Here is a 21,280-nt window from a genome sequence, read left to right on the forward strand (position 1 = left end):
TCACTGTAGTGTTTATGATATTGACTTCAGAATAAAAGCATACTTCACTGTAGTGTTTATGATATTGACTTCAGAATAAAAGCATACTTCACTGTAGTGTTTATGATATTGACTTCAGAATAAAAGCGTACATCACTGTAGTATGTGTGTGTGTGTGTGTGTGTGTATGTATGTGTGTATGTATGTGTGAGTTATCTATCCTAACCAGAGAAGTCTGGATAAACCACTTCTCCAATCTGATTGGCTCTATAACAAACAACAACAGGAAGAGTTATCTATTCAAACCGGAGATGTCTGGATAAACCACTTCTCCAATCTGATTGGCTCTATAACAAAGAACAAACAGCAAAAACATGTACATGATCAAATACAAATCCTAGAATCAACTATTAAAGACTAGAACCCACTGGATTCCAGAACCCAATGGATTCCAGAACAAACTGGATTCCAGAACCCAATGGATTCCAGAACCCACTGGATTCCAGAACAAACTGGATTCCAGAACCCAATGGATTCCAGAACCCAATGGATTCCAGAACCCACTGCATTCAACAATTACATTGAATGACGTTCTGAATTGATTAAATATACAGACCACAAATTCCAATTGGCTATACTTAAAATCTTTAACATCAGCCTTGGCTCTGGCAACTTTCCCAATATTTTGAACCAAGGACTTTTAACCCCAATCCACAAAAGTGGAGACAATTTTGACCCCAATAACTACGGTGGGATATCTGTCAACAGCAACCTTGGGAAAATCCTCTGCATTATCATTAAAATCAGACTCCTACATTTCAAGCAATGTACTGAGCAAATGCCAAATTGGCTTTTTATGAAATGACTCTACGACAGACCACGTATTCACACTGCACATCCTAATTGACAAACAAAACAAAACAAAAAGGCTTTTGACTCAGTTTGGCAAGCGGATCTGCTATACAAAATCCCTTCTCTCTTTTCTCTCCAAAACTCTTGAGCGTGCCGTCCTTGGCCAGCTCTACCGCTATCTCTCTCAGAATGACCTTCTTGATCCAAATCAGTCAGGTTTCAAGACTAGTCATTCAACTGAAACTGCTCTTCTCTGTATCACGGTGTTTATGCACTGCTTCAAATAAAGCATCTCCTCTGCTCTCATCCTTCTAGACCTATCGGCTGCCTTCAGAATACTGTGAACCATCAGTCCTCCTCTCCATTCTTCAGAATTGGGCATCTCACTGTAGTGTTTACGATATTGACGTCAGACCTGACAGGTCATCTACCAGGTGGTTTGGCGTATTGATCTGTCTCCTCACCACGCGCTCTCACCACTGGTGTCCCCCAGGGCTCTGTTCTAGGCCCTCTCTTATAAAAGCTATACACCAAGTCACTTGGCTCTGTCATAACCTCACATGGTCTCTCCTATCATTGAATGCAGCGACACACAATTAATCTTTCCTTTCCCCCTTCTGAATGACCAGGTGGCGAATCGCATCTCTGCATGTCTGGCAGACATATCAGTGTAAAAGCGGATCACCACCTCAAGCTGAACCTCAGCAAGACGGAGCTCCTCTTCCTAGTATGTGGGTGTGGACTGTGTTCCATGATCTCGCCATCACGGTTGACAACTCCATTGTGTCCTCCTCCCAGAGCGCTATAGAACCTTGGCGTGATCCTGGACAACACCCTGGCGTTCTCAACTAACATCACAGGCGGTGTCCCGTTCCTGTAGGTTCATGCTCTACAACATCCCATCTGATTGACCCTCTATCACAAGGAACAAACAGCAAAATCCAGGCACATGTCATCTCCCTCTTGAATCAACTCGCTGTTGGCTGGGCTCCCTGCCTGTGCCATTAAACCCTACAACTCATCCAGAACCCGCAGCCCGTCTGGTGTTCAACCTTCCCAAGTTCTCTCACGTCACCCAATGGCTTCCAGCTCTCTCCACTGGCTTCCAGAACCCATCATTCAACAAGACCATGGTGACGCCTACGGAGCTGTTAAATATACAGACCTCAAATTCCAGGCTCTGATCAGGCCCTACACCCAAACAAGGGCACTCGTTCATCCACCTCTGGCCTGCTCGCCTCCCTACCACTGAGGAAGTACAGTTCCCCCTCAGCCCAGTCAAAACTGTTTGACCCCTGGCCCCCAATGGTGGAACAAACTCCCTCAACACGCCAACAGCGGGTCAATCCTCTTCCGGATTACACCTGAAACCCCACCTCTTCAAGGAATACCTAGGATAGGGTAAATGCCAAAGTAATCCTTTGGCTCCCCCAACAAGATTTAGATGCAAGTGGCTGTTCCACTGGTTGTCATAAGGTGTATGCACCAAAACAAAAAGGCTCTGGATAGGAGCGTCTGCTAAATGACTTAAATGTAAATGTAAAACAAATGGATGGAAAGTGGTGTTGGGGGAAAAACATACAACATTATAAAAACCATTTACAAAAACAACATTTGTGCAGATAAAATGGCCAAAAAAAAACATTTATTTCCACAGGGCCGTGGGGTGAGACAGGGATGCAGCTTAAGCCCCACCCTCCTCAACATATATATCAACGAATTGGCGAGGGCACTAGAACAGTCTGCAGTACCCGGCCTCACCCTACTAGAATCTGAAGTCAAATGTCTACTGTTTGCTGATGATCTGGTGCTTCTGTCCCCAACCAAGTAGGGCCTACAGCAGCACCTAGATCTTCTGCACAGATTCCGTCAGACCTGGGCCCTGACAGTGAATCTCAGTAAGACAAAAATAATGGTGTTCCAAAAATGTCCAGTTACCAGGAACACGAAAACAAATTCCATCTAGACACCCACCATTGCCCTAGAGCAGACAAAAGACTATACATCAACGCCACAGGTAACTTCCACAAAGCTGTGAATGATCTGAGAGACAAGGTAAGAAGGGCCTTCTATGCCATCGAAGGAACATAAATTCTACATAGAAATCTGGCAAAAAATACTTGAATCAGCGATAGAACCCATTGCCCTTTATGGTTGTGAGGTCGGTGGTCCGCTCACCAACCAAGAATTCACAAAATAGGACAAACACCAAATTGAGAATGCATGCATAATTCTGCAAAAATATCCCGTGTACAACGTAAAACACCAATTAATACATGCAGTGAATTATGGTAAATTATCGCTAATTAGCAAAATCCAGAAAAGAGCCGTTATATTCTACAACCACCTAAAAGGAAGCGATTCCCAAACCTTCCATGACAAAGTCATCACCTACAGAGAGATGAACCTGGGGAAGAGTCCCCTAAGCTGCTGGTCCTGGGGCTCTGTTCACAAACACAAACACACCCCACAGAGCCCCAGGACAGCAGCACAATTAGACCCAACCAAATCATGAGAAAACTCAGTTAATTACTTGACACATTGGAAAAAACTAACAAAAAACAGAGCAAACTAGAATGCTATTTGGCCCTAAACAGAGAGTACACAGTAGCAGAATACCTGACCCCTGTGACTGACCCAAAATGAAGGAAATATTTTTGACTGTACAGACTCAGTGAGCATAGCCTTGCTATTGAGAAAGGCTGTCGTAGGGAGACCTGACTCTCAAGGGAGACAGGCTATGTGCACACTTCCTAACCTCCTGCCAAATGTATGACCATATTAGAGACACATATTTCCCTCAGATTACACAGATCCACAAATAATTAGAAAACAAACCCAATTTTGATAAACTCCCATATCTACTGGGTGAAATACCACAGTGTGCCATAACAGCAGCCAGATTTGTGACCTGTTGCCACAAGAAAAGGGCAACCAGTGAGGAACAAACACCATTGTAAATACAACCCAAATGTATTCTTATTTATTTTCCCTTTTGTACTTTAACTATTTACACAATACAACACAGTATAGAGACATATGACATTTGAAATATTATTTTAGAACTTATTTTGTAATGTTTACTGTTCATTTTGATAGTTTATTTCATTTTTGTTTATTATCTATTTCGCTTGTTTTGGTCAATGTTAACATATGTCCCACATGCCAATAAAGCCCCGTAAATTGAATTTGAATTGAGAGAAAGAGAGAGAGACAAAGTAAACATCACCTGAGACAAATCAGTTCATCAAAGTTTTGTGGAGCCGGTTCAGGAATGCGCCAGAGGCTGGGCTTAAGCACGCATGCACGCATGCACACAAACACATGCACACACACACACACGCACGCACGCACGCACGCACGCACACACGCACGCACGCACACACACACACACACACACACACACACACACACACACACACACACACAATAGGGGAATGTAGAGGTGTAGCCAACACATGACACCCTGTGAAAGTGCAGCCTGGTGGCTGTTTATGACTTCAGAACACAGGCTCTCCTTACATTATCCTGTTCTGCTCCTTCTCTGTTCTGCTGTCATCTGGGTCAGATAGATACAGGGCATTCCAAAAACGTATTCAGACTAATTTACTTTCTCCACATTTTGTTACAACCTTATTCTAAAATGGAATAAATGGTTTTAAATCTACACACAATACTCCATAATGAAAAAACAAAAACACCCATTCAGACCCTTTTACTTTGTTGAAGCACCTTGGGCAGAGATTACAGCCTTAAGTCTTCTCGGGTATGATGCTTGCCACACCTGTATTTGGGGAGTTTCTCCCATTCTTCTCTGCAGATCCTCTCAAGCTCTGTCAGGTTGGATGGGGAGCGTTGCTGCACAGCTATTTTCAGAGTTAGATCTTGGTTTCATCAGACCAGAGAATCTTGTTTCTCATGGTGTGAGTTCTTTAGATTCCTTTTGGCAAACTACAAGCGAGCTGTCATGTGCCTTTTACTGAGGAGTGGCTTTTCTTTTGGTCACTCTACCATAAAAGACCTGATTGGTGGAGTGCTGCAGAGATGGTTGTCCTTCTGGAAGGTTCTCCACAGAGGAACTCTGGAGCTCTGTCAGAGTGACCATCGGGTTCTTGGTCACCTCTCTGACCAACGCCCTTCTCCCCGATTTCTCAGTTTTGCCAGGCGGGCAGCTCTAGGAAGAGTCTTGGTGGTTCCAAACATCTTCCATTTAAGAATGATGGAGGCCACTGTGTTCTTGGAGATCTTCAATGCTGCAGAATGATGGAGGCCACTGTGGTCTTGGAGATCTTCAATGCTGCAGAATGATGGAGGCCACTGTGGTCTTGGAGATCTTCAATGCTGCAGAATGATGGAGGCCACTGTGGTCTTGGAGATCTTCAATGCTGCAGAATGATGGAGGCCACTGTGGTCTTGGGGATCTTCAATGCTGCAGAATGATGGAGGCCATTGTGTTCTTGGGGACCTTCAATGCTGCAGAATGACGGAGGCCACTGTGGTCTTGCAGAATGATGGAGGCCACTGTGTTCTTTCTTCTGACGGAGGCCACTGTATTTCTTGGGGATCTTCAATGCTGCAGATGATCTTGATGCTGCAGAATGATGGAGGCCATTGTGTTCTTGGGGACCTTCAATGCTGCAGAATGACGGAGGCCACTGTGTTCTTGGAGATCTTCAATGTTGCAGAATGATGGAGGCCACTGTGGTCTTGGAGATCTTCAATGCTGCAGAATGATGGAGGCCACTGTGGTCTTGGGGATCTTCAATGCTGCAGAATGATGGAGGCCACTGTGGTCTTTTATAAATATGGCCCCCCCAACCCCCTATAAATACCTGGGCCCCCAACCCCCTATAAATACCTGGTTCCCCAACCCCCTATAGATACCTGGGCCCCCAACCCCTATAAATACCTGGGCCCCCAACCCCTATAAATACCTGGGCCCCCAACCACCTATAAATACCTGGGCCCCCAACCCCCTACAAATACCTGGGCCCCCAACCCCTATAAATACCTGGGGCCCCCAACCCCTATAAATACCTGGGGCCCCCAACCCCCAAACCCCTGTAAATGCCTGGGCCCCCCAACCCCTATAAATACCTGGGGCCCCCAACCACCTATAAATACCTGCCCCCCCCAACCCCTATAAATACCTGGGCCCCAACCCCCTATAAATACCTGGGGCCCCCAACCCTATAAATACCTGGGCCCCCAACCCCTATAAATACCTGCCCCCCCAACCCCTTTAAATACCTGGCCCCCAACCCCTATAAATACCTGGACCCCCAACCCCTTTAAATACCTGGGCCCCCAACCCCTTTAAATACCTGGGGCCCCCAACCCCTATAAATAACTGGGCCCCCAACCCCTATAAATACCTGGGCCCCCAACCCCTATAAATACCTGGGCCCCCAACCCCTTTAAATACCTGGGCCCCCCCAACCCCCTATAAATACCTGGGCCCCCAACCCCCTATAAATGCCTGGCCACCCCAACCCCCTATGAATACCTGGGCCCCCCAAACCTCTATAAATACCTGGGCCCACCAACCCCCTTTAAATACCTGGGCCCCCCAACCCCCTATAAATACCAGGGGCCCCCCAACCCCCTATAAATACCTGGGCCCCCCAACCCCCTATAAATACCTGGGCCCTATAAATACCTGGGCCGCCCAACCCCCTTTAAATACCTGGGCCCACCAAACCTCTTTAAATACCTGGGCCTACCAACCCCCTTTAAATTCCTGGGCCCCCAACCCCCTATAAATACCTGGGCCCCCAACCACCTATAAATACCTGGACCCCCAACCCCCTATAAATACCTGGGCCCCCCCAACCCCCTATAAATACCTGGGCCCTATAAATACCTGGGCCCCCCAACCCCCTTTAAATACCTGGGCCCACCAACCCCCTTTAAATACCTGGGCCCCCCAACCCCCTATAAATACCTGGACCCCCCAACCACCTATAAATACCTGGGCCCCCAACCCCCTATACATACCTGGGCCCCCCAACCCCCTTTAAATACCTGGGCCCTATAAATACCTGGACCCCCCCCCAACCCCCTATAAATACCTGGACCCCCAACCCCTATAAATACCTGTGCCCCCAACCCCCTTTAAATACCTGGGCCCTATAAATACCTGGACCCCCAACCCCTTTAAATACCTGGGCCCCCAACCCCCTTTAAATACCTGGACCCCCAACCCCCTATAAATAGCTGGACTCCCAACCCCCTTTAAATACCTGGGCCCCCAACCCCCTTTAAATACCTGGACCCCCCAACCCCCTATAAATACCTGGGCCCACAACCCCCTTTAAATACCTGGGCCCCCAACCCCTTTAAATACCTGGGGCCCCCAACCCCCTATAAATACCTGGGCCCCCAACCCCTATAAATACCTGGGCCCCCAACCCCTATAAATACCTGGGCCCCCAACCCCTTTAAATACCTGGGCCCCCAACCCCTATAAATACCGGGGCCCCCAACCCCCTATAAACACCTGGCCCCCCAACCCCCTATAAATACCTGGGCCCCCCAAACCTCTATAAATACCTGGGCCCCCCAACCCTCTATAAATACCTGGGCCCACCAACCCCCTTTAAATACCTGGGCCCCCCAACCCCCTATAAATACCTGGATCCCCCAACCACCTATAAATACCTGGGCCCCCAACCCCTATAAATACCTGGGCCCTATAAATACCTGGGCCCCCAACCCCTTTAAATACCTGGGCCCACCAACCCCCTTTAAATACCTGGGCCCACCAACCCCCTTTAAATACCTGGGCCCCCAACCCCCTATAAATACCTGGGCCCCCAACCACCTATAAATACCTGGACCCCCAACCCCTATAAATACCTGGGGCCCCCCAACCCCCTATAAATATCTGGGCCCTATAAATACCTGGGCCCCCAACCCCTTTAAATACCTGGGCCCACCAACCCCTTTAAATACCTGGGCCCCCAACCCCTATAAATACCTGGACCCCCCAACCCCCTATAAATACCTGGGCCCCCAACCCCCTATACATACCTGGGCCCCCCAACCCCCTTTAAATACCTGGGCCCTATAAATACCTGGACCCCCAACCCCTATAAATACCTGGACCCCCCCAACCCCCTATAAATACCTGGACCCCCAACCCCTTTTAAATACCTGGGCCCCCAACCCCCTTTAAATACCTGGACCCCCAACCCCCTATAAATACCTGGACCCCCAACCCCCTTTAAATACCTGGACCCCCAACCCCCTTTAAATACCTGGACCCCCCAACCCCCTATAAATACCTGGGCCCCCAACCCCCTTTAAATACCTGGGCCCCCAACCCCCTTTAAATACCTGGACCCCCCAACCCCCTATAAATACCTGGGCCCCCAACCCCCTATAAATACCTGGGCCCCCAACCCCCTATAAATACCTGGGCCCCCAACCCCCTTTAAATACCTAGACCCCCAACCCCCTTTAAATACCTGGACCCCCAACCCCCTATAAATACCTGGGCCCCCCAACCCCCTTTAAATACCTGGGCCCCCCAACCCCCTATAAATACCTGGGCCCTATAAATACCTGGGCCCCCAACCCCCTATAAATACCTGGGCCCTATAAATACCTGGGCCCCCAACCCCTTTAAATACCTGGGCCCCCCAACCCCCTATAAATACCTGGGCCCTATAAATACCTGGCCCCCCAACCCCCTATAAATTCCTGGGCCCTATAAATACCTGGGCCCCCCAACCCCCTATAAATACCTGGGCCCTATAAATACCTGGGCCCCCCAACCCCCTATAAATACCTGGACCCCCAACCCCCTATAAATACCTGGGCCCTATAAATACCTGGGCCCCCCAACCCCCTATAACCCCCTATAACCCCCTATATACCTGGGCCCTATAAATACCTGGGCCCCCAACCCCTATAAATACCTGGGCCCCCCAACCCCCTATAAATACCTGGGCCCCCAACCCCCTATAAATACCTGGGCCCCCCAACCCCCTATAAATACCTGGGCCCCCCAACCCCCTATAAATACCTGGGCCCCCCAATCCCCTATAAATACCTGGGCCCCCAACCCAATACATACCTGGGCCCCCAACCCCTATAAATACCTGGCCCCCAACCCCTATAAATACCTGGGCCCCCCAACCCCCTATAAATACCTGGGCCCTCCAATCCCCTATAAATACCTGGCCCCCAAACCCCTATAAATACCTGGGCCCCCCAACCCCCTATAAATACCTGGCACCCAACCCCCTATAAATACCTGGGCGTCCCAACCCCCTATAAATACCTGGGCCCTCCAATCCCCTATAAATACCTGGCCCCCAAACCCCTATAAATACCTGGGTCCCCCAACCCCCTATAACCCCTATATACCTGGGCCCCCCAACCCCCTATAACCCCTATAACCCCCTATATACCTGGGCCCCCCAACCCCCTATAAATACCAGTATCTCTACTTGCACATTCATCTTCTGCACATCCATCCCTCCGGTGTTTAACTGCTAAAGTTTAATTATTTTGCCACTATGGCCTATTTATTGCCTGATCTCCCTGATCTTACAGTGGGGCAAAAAACAGTATTTAGTCAGCCACCAATTGTGCAACTTCTCCCACTTAAAAAGATAAGAGGCCTGTAATTTTCATCATAGGTACACTTCAACTATGACAGACAAAATGAGGGGGAAAATCACATTGTAGGATTTTTAATGAATTTATTTGCAAATTATGGTGGGAAAGTAAGTATTAATGAATAAGACACACTGTGCAGAGACTTTTCTACTGTGTTATTGACTGTACGTGTCGTATAGTCCATGTGGAAACTCTGTTGTTGTTTGTGTCGCACTGCTTTGCTTTATCTTGGCCAGGTCGCAGTTGTAAATGAGAACTTGTTCTCAACTAGTTATATAAAAAGGTGAAATAAGATATGTGACTATCCTTCATTCTATTTTGCTATGAGGGACTATGCTAGTCACTCAATGGGATAAACACACCAGAGTAAGTGGGTTCTCGTAAGGGAACAGCAACACATCACTAGAGGCTATACCCATCCCACCACAGGTTACTGTTGGGAGGGAAGGGGAGCACACTGTGCGAGTCAGCCACATTCACCTGGTAGAGGGACTGGGGGGCGGCCAGGTGACAGCCACATTCACCTGGTAGAGGGACTGGGGGCGGCCAGGTGACAGCCACATTCACCTGGTAGAGGGACTGGGGGGCGGCCAGATGACAGCCACATTCACCTGGTAGAGGGACTGGGGGGCGGCCAGATGACAGCCACATTCACCTGGTAGAGGGACTGGGGGGCGGCCAGATGACAGCCACATTCACCTGGTAGAGGGACTGGGGGGCGGCCAGGTGACAGCCACATTCACCTGGTAGAGGGACTGGGGGCGGCCAGGTGACAGCCACATTCACCTGGTAGAGGGACTGGGGGGCGGCCAGATGACAGCCACACCTACTATACACAATTGCTTTTTCAAGTTTGATGTGTTCTTGTTTTTAAAAATGGTCGAATGAATAAACTAAACTAAAAGCAGTAGAAGGTTTCAGAACCACTGCAGTAGAAAGTTACAGAACCAGTCCAGTAGAAGGTTACAGAACCACTGCAGTAGAAAGTTACAGAACCAGTCTAGTAGAAGGTTACAGAACCACTGCAGTAGAAGGTTACAGAACCACTGCAGTAGAAGGTTTCAGAACCACTGCAGTAGAAAGTTACAGAACCAGTCCAGTAGAAGGTTACAGAACCACTGCAGTAGAAAGTTACAGAACCACTGCAGTAGAAGGTTACAGAACCACTGCAGTAGAAGGTTACAGAACCACTGCAGTAGAAGGTTAAATAAGCAGTGCAGTAGAAGGTTACAGGACCACTGCAGTAGAAAGTTACAGAACCACTGCAGTAGAAGGTTACAGAACCACTGCAGTAGAAGGTTACATAACCACTGCAGTAGAAAGTTACAGAAGCAGTGCAGTAGAAGGTTAAAGAACCACTGCAGTAGAAGGTTACAGAACCACTGCAGTAGAAGGATAAAGAGGCAGTGCAGTAGAAGGTTACAGAACCACTGCTGTAGACGGTTTCAGAACCACTGCAGTAGAAAGTTACAGAAGCAGTGCAGTAGAAGGTTAAAGAACCACTGCAGTAGAAGGTTACAGGACCACTGCAGTAGAAAGTTACAGAACCACTGCAGTAGAAGGTTACAGAACCACTGCAGTAGAAGGTTACAGAACCACTGCAGTAGAAGATTACAGAACCACTGCAGTAGAAGGTTACAGAACCACTGCAGTAGAAGGTTACAGAACCACTGCAGTAGAAAGTTACAGAAGCAGTGCAGTAGAAGGTTACAGAAGCAGTGCAGTAGAAGGTTACAGAACCACTGCAGTAGAAGGTTACAGGACCACTGCAGTAGAAAGTTACAGAACCACTGCAGTAGAAGGTTAAAGAAGCACTGTAGTAGAAGGTTACAGAACCACTGCAGTAGAAGGTTACAGAACCACTGCAGTAGAAGGTTACAGAACCACTGCAGTAGAAAGTTACAGAACCACTGCAGTAGAAGGTTAAAGAAGCAGTGCAGTAGAAGGTTACAGAACCACTGCAGTAGAAGGTTACAGAACCACTGCAGTAGAAGGTTAAAGAAGCAGTGCAGTAGAAGGTTACAGAACCACTGCAGTAGAAGGTTAAAGAAGCACTGCAGTAGAAGGTTACAGAACCACTGCAGTAGAAGGTTAAATAAGCAGTGCAGTAGAAGGTTGCAGAACCACTGCAGTAGAAGGTTACAGAACCACTGCAGTAGAAGGTTACAGAACCACTGCAGTAGAAGGTTAAATAAGCAGTGCAGTAGAAGGTTGCAGAACCACTGCAGTAGAAGGTTACAGAACCACTGCAGTAGAAGGTTACAGAACCACTGCAGTAGAAGGTTAAAGAAGCAGTGCAGTAGAAGGTTGCAGAACCACTGCAGTAGAAGGTTACAGAACCACTGCAGTAGAAGGTTACAGAACCACTGCAGTAGAAGGTTACAGAACCACTGCAGTAGAAGGTTACAGAACCACTGCAGTAGAAGGTTACAGAACCACTGCAGTAGAAGGTTAAATAAGCAGTGCAGTAGAGGGTTAAAGAAGCAGTGCAGTAGAAGGTTACAGAACCACTGCAGTAGAAGGTTAAAGAAGCAGTGCAGTAGAAGGTTACAGAACCACTGCAGTAGAAGGTTACAGAACCACTGCAGTAGAAGGTTACAGAACCACTGCAGTAGAAGGTTACAGAACCACTGCAGTAGAAGGTTACAGAACCACTGCAGTAGAAGGTTACAGAACCACTGCAGTAGAAAGTTACAGAACCACTGCAGTAGAAGGTTACAGAACCACTGCAGTAGAAGGTTAAAGAAGCAGTGCAGTAGAAGGTTAAAGAAGCAGTGCGGTCCAAATTGTTCCCAGTGTTGTTTTAAGACATACAACACTCAGATTGTGAAAATAATGATAATACCTTTTTTGGGGGAAAGAGCTTTCTGAAATAAATGCCTGTAATTTCAGGCGTGGAGTTTTTGGCACTGGTCATCACAATGTGATCTGGTTATTCTGACAAACGACCAGTCATATTTGATTTAAATATGCATCACAGGAGGCTGCTGAGAGGAGGATGGCTCATAATAATGGTCAGAGTGAATGTAATGGCATCAAACACATGGAAACGTGTTTGATACCATACCAGTCATGAACACGAGCCTGTTCTCCCCAATTAAGGTGCCATTATCCATACCAGTCATGAACACAAGCCTGTTCTCCCCAATTAAGGTGCCATTATCCATACCAGTCATGAACACGAGCCTGTCCTCCCTAATTAAGGTGCCATTATCCATACCAGTCATGAACACGAGCCTGTCCTCCCTAATTAAGGTGCCACCAATCTCCTCTGATATGTCTCCACCTACCTTGAAGGGGTAAGCGGGTAGATTCTAAAGTCTAGATCATGGGTTCTCAAACTCAGTCCTGGGGCCCCCCAGGTGCACACTAGATCATGGGTTCTCAAACTCAGTCCTGGGGCCCCCCCGAGGTGCACACTAGATCATGGGTTCTCAAACTCAGTCCTGGGGCCCCCCGAGGTGCACACTAGATCATGGGTTCTCAAACTCAGTCCTGGGGCCCCCCCAGGTGCACACTAGATCATGGGTTCTCAAACTCAGTCCTGGGGCCCCCCGAGGTTCACACTAGATCATGGGTTCTCAAACTCAGTCCTGGGGCCCCCCCGAGGTGCACACTAGATCATGGGTTCTCAAACTCAGTCCTGGGGCCCCCCGAGGTGCACACTAGATCATGGGTTCTCAAACTCAGTCCTGGGGCCCCCCGAGGTGCACACTAGATCATGGGTTCTCAAACTCAGTCCTGGGGCCCCCCGAGGTGCACACTAGATCATGGGTTCTCAAACTCAGTCCTGGGGCCCCCCGAGGTGCACACTAGATCATGGGTTCTCAAACTCAGTCCTGGGGCCCCCCGAGGTGCACACTAGATCATGGGTTCTCAAACTCAGTCCTGGGGCCCCGAGGTGCACACTAGATCATGGGTTCTCAAACTCAGTCCTGGGGCCCCCGAGGTGCATACTAGATCATGGGTTCTCAAACTCAGTCCTGGGGCCCCCGAGGTGCACACTAGATCATGGGTTCTCAAACTCAGTCCTGGGGCCCCCCCAGGTGCACACTAGATCATGGGTTCTCAAACTCAGTCCTGGGCCCCCCAGGTTCACACTTTGGTTTTTGAACGACACAGCTGATTCACATAACCAACTCATCATCGAGCCGTGATTATCTGAATAAGCGGAGTAGTGCTGGGGGACAAACCAAAAGGTCCGTGATTATCTGAATCAGTGGAGTAGTGCTGGGGGACAAACCAAAAGGTCAGTGATTATCTGAATCAGTGGAGTAGTGCTGGGGGACAAACCAAAAGGTCAGTGATTATCTGAATCAGTGGAGTAGTGCTGGGGGACAAACCAAAAGGTCTGTGATTATCTGAATCAGTGGAGTAGTGCTGGGGGACAAACCAAAAGGTCTGTGATTATCTGAATCAGAGGAGTAGTGCTGGGGGACAAACCAAAAGGTCCGTGATTATCTGAATCAGTGGAGTAGTGCTGGGGGACAAACCAAAAGGTCCGTGATTATCTGAATCAGAGGAGTAGTGCTGGGGGACAAACCAAAAGGTCAGTGATTATCTGAATCAGTGGAGTAGTGCTGGGGGACAAACCAAAAGGTCTGTGATTATCTGAATCAGTGGAGTAGTGCTGGGGGACAAACCAAAAGGTCCGTGATTATCTGAATCAGAGGAGTAGTGCTGGGGGACAAACCAAAAGGTCTGTGATTATCTGAATCAGAGGAGTAGTGCTGGGGGACAAACCAAAAGGTCTGTGATTATCTGAATCAGCGGAGTAGTGCTGGGGGACAAACCAAAAGGTCTGTGATTATCTGAATCAGTGGAGTAGTGCTGGGGGACAAACCAAAAGGTCAGTGATTATCTGAATCAGTGGAGTAGTGCTGGGGGACAAACCAAAAGGTCTGTGATTATCTGAATCAGAGGAGTAGTGCTGGGGGACAAACCAAAAGGTCTGTGATTATCTGAATCAGTGGAGTAGTGCTGGGGGACAAACCAAAAGGTCCGTGATTATCTGAATCAGAGGAGTAGTGCTGGGGGACAAACCAAAAGGTCCGTGATTATCTGAATCAGTGGAGTAGTGCTGGGGGACAAACCAAAAGGTCTGTGATTATCTGAATCAGTGGAGTAGTGCTGGGGGACAAACCAAAAGGTCCGTGATTATCTGAATCAGTGGAGTAGTGCTGGGGGACAAACCAAAAGGTCCGTGATTATCTGAATCAGAGGAGTAGTGCTGGGGGACAAACCAAAAGGTCAGTGATTATCTGAATCAGTGGAGTAGTGCTGGGGGACAAACCAAAAGGTCCGTGATTATCTGAATCAGCAGAGTAGTGCTGGGGGACAAACCAAAAGGTCAGTGATTATCTGAATCAGTGGAGTAGTGCTGGGGGACAAACCAAAAGGTCTGTGATTATCTGAATCAGTGGAGTAGTGCTGGGGGACAAACCAAAAGGTCTGTGATTATCTGAATCAGAGGAGTAGTGCTGGGGGACAAACCAAAAGGTCTGTGATTATCTGAATCAGCAGAGTAGTGCTGGGGGACAAACCAAAAGGTCAGTGATTATCTGAATCAGTGGAGTAGTGCTGGGGGACAAACCAAAAGGTCTGTGATTATCTGAATCAGAGGAGTAGTGCTGGGGGACAAACCAAAAGGTCCGTGATTATCTGAATCAGTGGAGTAGTGCTGGGGGACAAACCAAAAGGTCCGTGATTATCTGAATCAGTGGAGTAGTGCTGGGGGACAAACCAAAAGGTCCGTGATTATCTGAATAAGCGGAGTAGTGCTGGGGGACAAACCAAAAGGTCCGTGATTATCTGAATCAGAGGAGTAGTGCTGGGGGACAAACCAAAAGGTCCGTGATTATCTGAATAAGCGGAGTAGTGCTGGGGGACAAACCAAAAGGTCCGTGATTATCTGAATCAGTGGAGTAGTGCTGGGGGACAAACCAAAAGGTCCGTGATTATCTGAATAAGCGGAGTAGTGCTGGGGGACAAACCAAAAGGTCCGTGATTATCTGAATCAGTGGAGTAGTGCTGGGGGACAAACCAAAAGGTCCGTGATTATCTGAATCAGTGGATTAGTGCTGGGGGACAAACCAAAAGGTCCGTGATTATCTGAATCAGCAGAGTAGTGCTGGGGGACAAACCAAAAGGTCTGTGATTATCTGAATCAGCAGAGTAGTGCTGGGGGACAAACCAAAAGGTCCGTGATTATCTGAATCAGCGGAGTAGTGCTGGGGGACAAACCAAAAGGTCCGTGATTATCTGAATCAGTGGAGTAGTGCTGGGGGACAAACCAAAAGGTCCGTGATTATCTGAATCAGTGGCGTAGTGCTGGGGGACAAACCAAAAGGTCCGTGATTATCTGAATCAGTGGAGTAGTGCTGGGGGACAAACCAAAAGGTCCGTGATTATCTGAATCAGTGGAGTAGTGCTGGGGGACAAACCAAAAGGTCCGTGATTATCTGAATCAGTGGAGTAGTGCTGGGGGACAAACCAAAAGGTCCGTGATTATCTGAATCAGTGGAGTAGTGCTGGGGGACAAACCAAAAGGTCCGTGATTATCTGAATCAGTGGCGTAGTGCTGGGGGACAAACCAAAAGGTCTGTGATTATCTGAATCAGCAGAGTAGTGCTGGGGGACAAACCAAAAGGTCCGTGATTATCTGAATCAGCAGAGTAGTGCTGGGGGACAAACCAAAAGGTCCGTGATTATCTGAATCAGTGGAGTAGTGCTGGGGGACAAACCAAAAGGTCCGTGATTATCTGAATCAGCAGAGTAGTGCTGGGGGACAAACCAAAAGGTCCACCCAAGGGGCCCCAGCACCGAGTTTGGGAATCCCAGGTCTGGACCATCCTATCTGCCAATCAGGGCTCTGTACATTACATTTGTATCAACACGGCCACATGATCAGACTGAGCATTTCAATGGCAAAATGAGGCTCGGCGAAATAAATGACCAAAATATATTTGACGTTATTTTCATGAAATAAACAGTGATTTATTAGCCGTACAATGATGATGATTTAAAAATACACTTTCAACAACTGCATGGGCTTTAAGAGAAGAGATAGAATGAACCGGAACGAAAAGCTCCACCCTCTCTTTCCAAGTTACAGGCAAGAATATGGACCAAATGTCCCCTCCTCTTGGGAAATGTGACAGATGCTAACACCTGTGAAATGTGACAGATGCTAACACCTGTGAAATGTGACAGATGCTAACACCTGTGAAATGTGACAGATGCTAACACCTGTGAAATGTGACAGATGCTAACACCTGTGAAATGTGAAAGATGCTAACACCTGTGAAATGTGACAGATGCTAACACCTGTGAAATGTGAAAGATGCTAACACCTGTGAAATGTGACAGATGCTAACACCTGTGAAATGTGACAGATGCTAACACCTGTGAAATGTGACAGATGCTAACACCTGTGAAATGTGACAGATGCTAACACCTGTGAAATGTGACAGATGCTAACACCTGTGAAATGTGAAAGATGCTAACACCTGTGAAATGTGACAGATGCTAACACCTGTGAAATGTGAAAGATGCTAACACCTGTGAAATGTGACAGATGCTAACACCTGTGAAATGTGACAGATGCTAACACCTGTGAAATGTGAAAGATGCTAACACCTGTGAAATGTGACAGATGCTAACACCTGTGAAATGTGACAGATGCTAACACCTGTGAAATGTGACAGATGCTAACACCTGTGAAATGTGAAAGATGCTAACACCTCAACATGTACATTACCCAGTTATACACTCTGGACCTCAACATGTACATTACCCAGTTATAAACTCTGGGCCTCAACATGTACATTACCCAGTTATACACTCTGGGCCTCAACATGTACATTACCCAGTTATACACTCTGGGCCTCAACATGTACATTACCCAGTTATACACTCTGGACCTCAACATGTACATCACCCAGTTATACACTCTGGGCCTCAACAACATTACCCAGTTATACATTACCCAGTTATACACTCTGGGCCTCAACATGTACATTACCCAGTTATACACTCTGGGCCTCAACATGTACATTACCCAGTTATACACTCTGGGACCTCAACATGTACATTACCCAGTTATACACTCTGGGCCTCAACATGTACATTACCCAGTTATACACTCTGGGCCTCAACATGTACATTACCCAGTTATACACTCTGGACCTCAACAAGTACATTACCCAGTTATACACTCTGGGCCTCAACATGTACATTACCCAGTTGTACACTCTGAACCTCAACATGTACATTACCCAGTTATACACTCTGGGCCTCAACATGTACATTACCCAGTTATACACTCTGGGCCTCAACATGTACATTACCCAGTTATACACTCTGGGCCTCAACATGTACATTACCCAGTTATACACTCTGGACCTCAACATGTACATTACCCAGTTATACACTCTGGACCTCAACATGTACATTACCCAGTTATACACTCTGGGCCTCAACATGTACATTACCCAGTTATATACTCTGGGCCTCAACATGTACATTACCCAGTTATACACTCTGGACCTCAACATGTACATTACCCAGTTATACACTCTGGACCTCAACATGTACATCACCCAGTTATACACTCTGGACCTCAACATGTACATTACCCAGTTATACACTCTGGGCCTCAACATGTACATTACCCAGTTATACACTCTGGACCTCAACATGTACATTACCCAGTTATACACTCTGGGCCTCAACATGTACATTACCCAGTTATACACTCTGGACCTCAACATGTACATTACCCAGTTATACACTCTGGACCTCAACATGTACATTACCCAGTTATACACTCTGGACCTCAACATGTACATTACCCAGTTATACACACTGGACCTTGATATTCTATACATTACCCAATCTTTTTAATTATTATTCTTAAGTTTTATTTTTTTACAGGAACAGTACACATTTATCAACATTTCTGTAAAGGTGATGGTTTTAGCCAGCTGGATCATTTTCGACCAGAGTACCTGGGAAAAACAAATCCAATAACAACACAGACAGACAATAAGCAGCGCAACATATGACCAGTAACACAGACAGAGCAACATATGACCAGTAACACAGACAGACAATAAGCACAGACAGAGCAACATATAACCAGTAACACAGACAGACAATAATCACAGACAGAGCAACATATAACCAGTAACACAGACAGACAATAAGCAGCGCAACATATAACCAGTAACACAGACAGACAATAAGCACAGACAGAGCAACATATAACCAGTAACACAGACAGACAGACAATAAGCAGCGCAACATATGACCAGTAACACAGACAGACAATAAGCACAGACAGAACAACATATAACCAGTAACACAGACAGACAGAGACACAGACAGAGCAACATATGACCAGTAACACAGACAGACAGAGACACAGACAGAGCAACATATAACCAGTAACACAGACAGAGCAACATATGACCAGTAACACAGACAGAGCAACATATAACCAGTAACACAGACAGAGCAACATATAACCAGTAACACAGACAGAGCAACATATGACCAGTAACACAGACAGAGCAACATATAACCAGTAACACAGACAGAGCAACATATAACCAGTAACACAGACAGAGCAACATATAACCAGTAACACAGACAGACAGAGACACAGACAGAGCAACATATAACCAGTAACAGACAGAGCAACATATAACCAGTAACGCAGACAGAGCAACATATAACCAGTAACACAGACAGAGCAACATATAACCAGTAACAGACAGAGCAACATATGACCAGTAACACAGACAGAGCAACATATGACCAGTAACTCAGACAGAGCAACATATGACCAGTAACACAGACAGAGCAACATATAACCAGTAACACAGACAGACAGAGACACAGACAGAGCAACATATAACCAGTAACACAGACAGAGCAACATATAACCAGTAACACAGACAGACAGAGACACAGACAGAGCAACATATAACCAGTAACACAGACAGAGCAACATATGACCAGTAACACAGACAGAGCAACATATGACCAGTAACACAGACAGACCAACATATGACCAGTAACACAGACAGACCAACATATGACCAGTAACACAGACAGACCAACATATGACCAGTAACACAGACAGACAGAGACACAGACAGAGCAACATATAACCAGTAACACAGACAGAGCAACATATAACCAGTAACACAGACAGAGCAACATATAACCAGTAACACAGACAGAGCAACATATAACCAGTAACACAGACAGACAGAGACACAGACAGAGCAACATATAACCAGTAACAGACAGAGCAACATATAACCAGTAACACAGACAGAGCAACATATAACCAGTAACACAGACAGAGCAACATATAACCAGTAACAGACAGAGCAACATATGACCAGTAACAGACAGAGCAACATATGACCAGTAACAGACAGAGCAACATATAACCAGTAACAGACAGAGCAACATATAACCAGTAACAGACAGAGCAACATATGACCAGTAACACAGACAGAGCAACATATGACCAGTAACTCAGACAGAGCAACATATGACCAGTAACTCAGACAGAGCAACATATGACCAGTAACACAGACAGAGCAACATATAACCAGTAACACAGACAGACAGAGACACAGACAGAGCAACATATAACCAGTAACAGACAGAGCAACATATAACCAGTAACACAGACAGAGCAACATATAACCAGTAACACAGACAGAGCAACATATAACCAGTAACAGACAGAGCAACATATGACCAGTAACAGACAGAGCAACATATGACCAGTAACAGACAGAGCAACATATAACCAGTAACAGACAGAGCAACATATAACCAGTAACAGACAGAGCAACATATGACCAGTAACACAGACAGAGCAACATATGACCAGTAACTCAGACAGAGCAACATATGACCAGTAACTCAGACAGAGCAACATATGACCAGTAACACAGACAGAGCAACATATAACCAGTAACACAGACAGACAGAGACACAGACAGAGCAACATATAACCAGTAACACAGACAGAGCAACATATAACCAGTAACACAGACAGACAGAGACACAGACAGAGCAACATATAACCAGTAACACAGACAGAGCAACATATGACCAGTAACACAGACAGAGCAACATATGACCAGTAACACAGACAGACCAACATATGACCAGTAACACAGACAGACCAACATATGACCAGTAACACAGACAGACCAACATATGACCAGTAACACAGACAGACAGAGACACAGACAGAGCAACATATAACCAGTAACACAGACAGCGCAACATATAACCAGTAACACAGACAGAGCAACATATAACCAGTAACACAGACAGACCAACATATGACCAGTAACACAGACAGACAGAAAGCAACAACACAAAAAGCAACCAAACAGCATGACAGAAAAAGACTGTATAGCAGACAGCATGGAAAGCAGGTCTACACAGCTGAGGGATGGTGTTGACACACCTGACTGTATAGCAGACAGCATGGAAAGCAGGTCTACACAGCTGAGGGATGGTGTTGACACACCTGACTGTCCGTTGGCCATGTCTTTAGGTTATTGGTGAAGGTAAACAGCAGCTCCACGTGTGTTCCAGACATGGGAAAGCTCTCTCAGAGAAGACCGTCAGGCTGAAGGTGTTTTTCCTTAAGGGAACTATACAGTCACTTCTCATCATGCAGATTATCATACAATGGTCAAGAATACGTAGATTATCGCGGCCAGAAGAACAAGTCCATGATCGGTATGTTCCATCATCACACTGCTTCAGAAAGAGAACACCA

The 21,280-nt window shown here is 46.7% G+C and overlaps 1 protein-coding gene and 2 long non-coding RNA genes across 56 annotated transcripts; 2 read left to right on the plus strand and 1 right to left on the minus strand.

The window, feature by feature from the left end:
- Positions 1-10,512: 10,512 nt before the first annotated feature.
- LOC127924287 (uncharacterized) lies at positions 10,513-12,322 on the plus strand. 5 transcript variants are annotated; one of them, XR_008117544.1, is made up of 5 exons: positions 10,513-10,685; positions 11,118-11,141; positions 11,334-11,525; positions 11,958-12,173; positions 12,222-12,322. It is a non-coding gene; the product is annotated as an uncharacterized LOC127924287 (long non-coding RNA). The 5 variants fall into 5 exon arrangements; XR_008117545.1 differs by lacking the exons at positions 10,513-10,685; positions 11,118-11,141 and adding an exon at positions 11,718-11,765 and having other exon boundaries at positions 11,299-11,525; XR_008117546.1 differs by lacking the exons at positions 10,513-10,685; positions 11,118-11,141 and having other exon boundaries at positions 11,299-11,573; positions 12,126-12,173.
- A 65-nt stretch (positions 12,323-12,387) lies between these two features.
- On the plus strand, positions 12,388-13,351 carry LOC127924286 (uncharacterized). The gene is made up of 3 exons (XR_008117542.1): positions 12,388-12,612; positions 12,664-13,018; positions 13,069-13,351. It is a non-coding gene; the product is annotated as an uncharacterized LOC127924286 (long non-coding RNA).
- A 3,079-nt stretch (positions 13,352-16,430) lies between these two features.
- LOC127924283 (uncharacterized) lies at positions 16,431-21,171 on the minus strand. Of its 50 annotated transcripts, none has more exons than XM_052508857.1 (8): positions 18,331-21,171; positions 18,007-18,042; positions 17,719-17,934; positions 17,539-17,646; positions 17,202-17,237; positions 17,020-17,045; positions 16,864-16,941; positions 16,431-16,759 (listed from the first exon to the last, which is right to left on the minus strand). In XM_052508857.1, exon 1 carries the CDS (start codon positions 20,024-20,026, stop codon positions 18,449-18,451), a length of 1,578 nt encoding a protein of 525 aa, XP_052364817.1. In that variant the 5' UTR covers positions 20,027-21,171; the 3' UTR covers positions 16,431-16,759; positions 16,864-16,941; positions 17,020-17,045; positions 17,202-17,237; positions 17,539-17,646; positions 17,719-17,934; positions 18,007-18,042; positions 18,331-18,448. The 50 variants fall into 50 exon arrangements, 31 of the variants coding, with proteins under 31 accessions (XP_052364817.1, XP_052364822.1, XP_052364820.1 ...); XM_052508862.1 differs by having other exon boundaries at positions 16,864-16,915; positions 17,020-17,071; XM_052508860.1 differs by having other exon boundaries at positions 16,890-16,941; positions 17,020-17,071.
- Between the last annotated feature and the right edge of the window lie 109 nt (positions 21,172-21,280).

Source organism: Oncorhynchus keta, unplaced genomic scaffold (genome assembly GCF_023373465.1).
Source record: "Oncorhynchus keta strain PuntledgeMale-10-30-2019 unplaced genomic scaffold, Oket_V2 Un_contig_3917_pilon_pilon, whole genome shotgun sequence".
Classification (NCBI taxonomy): domain Eukaryota; kingdom Metazoa; phylum Chordata; class Actinopteri; order Salmoniformes; family Salmonidae; genus Oncorhynchus; species Oncorhynchus keta.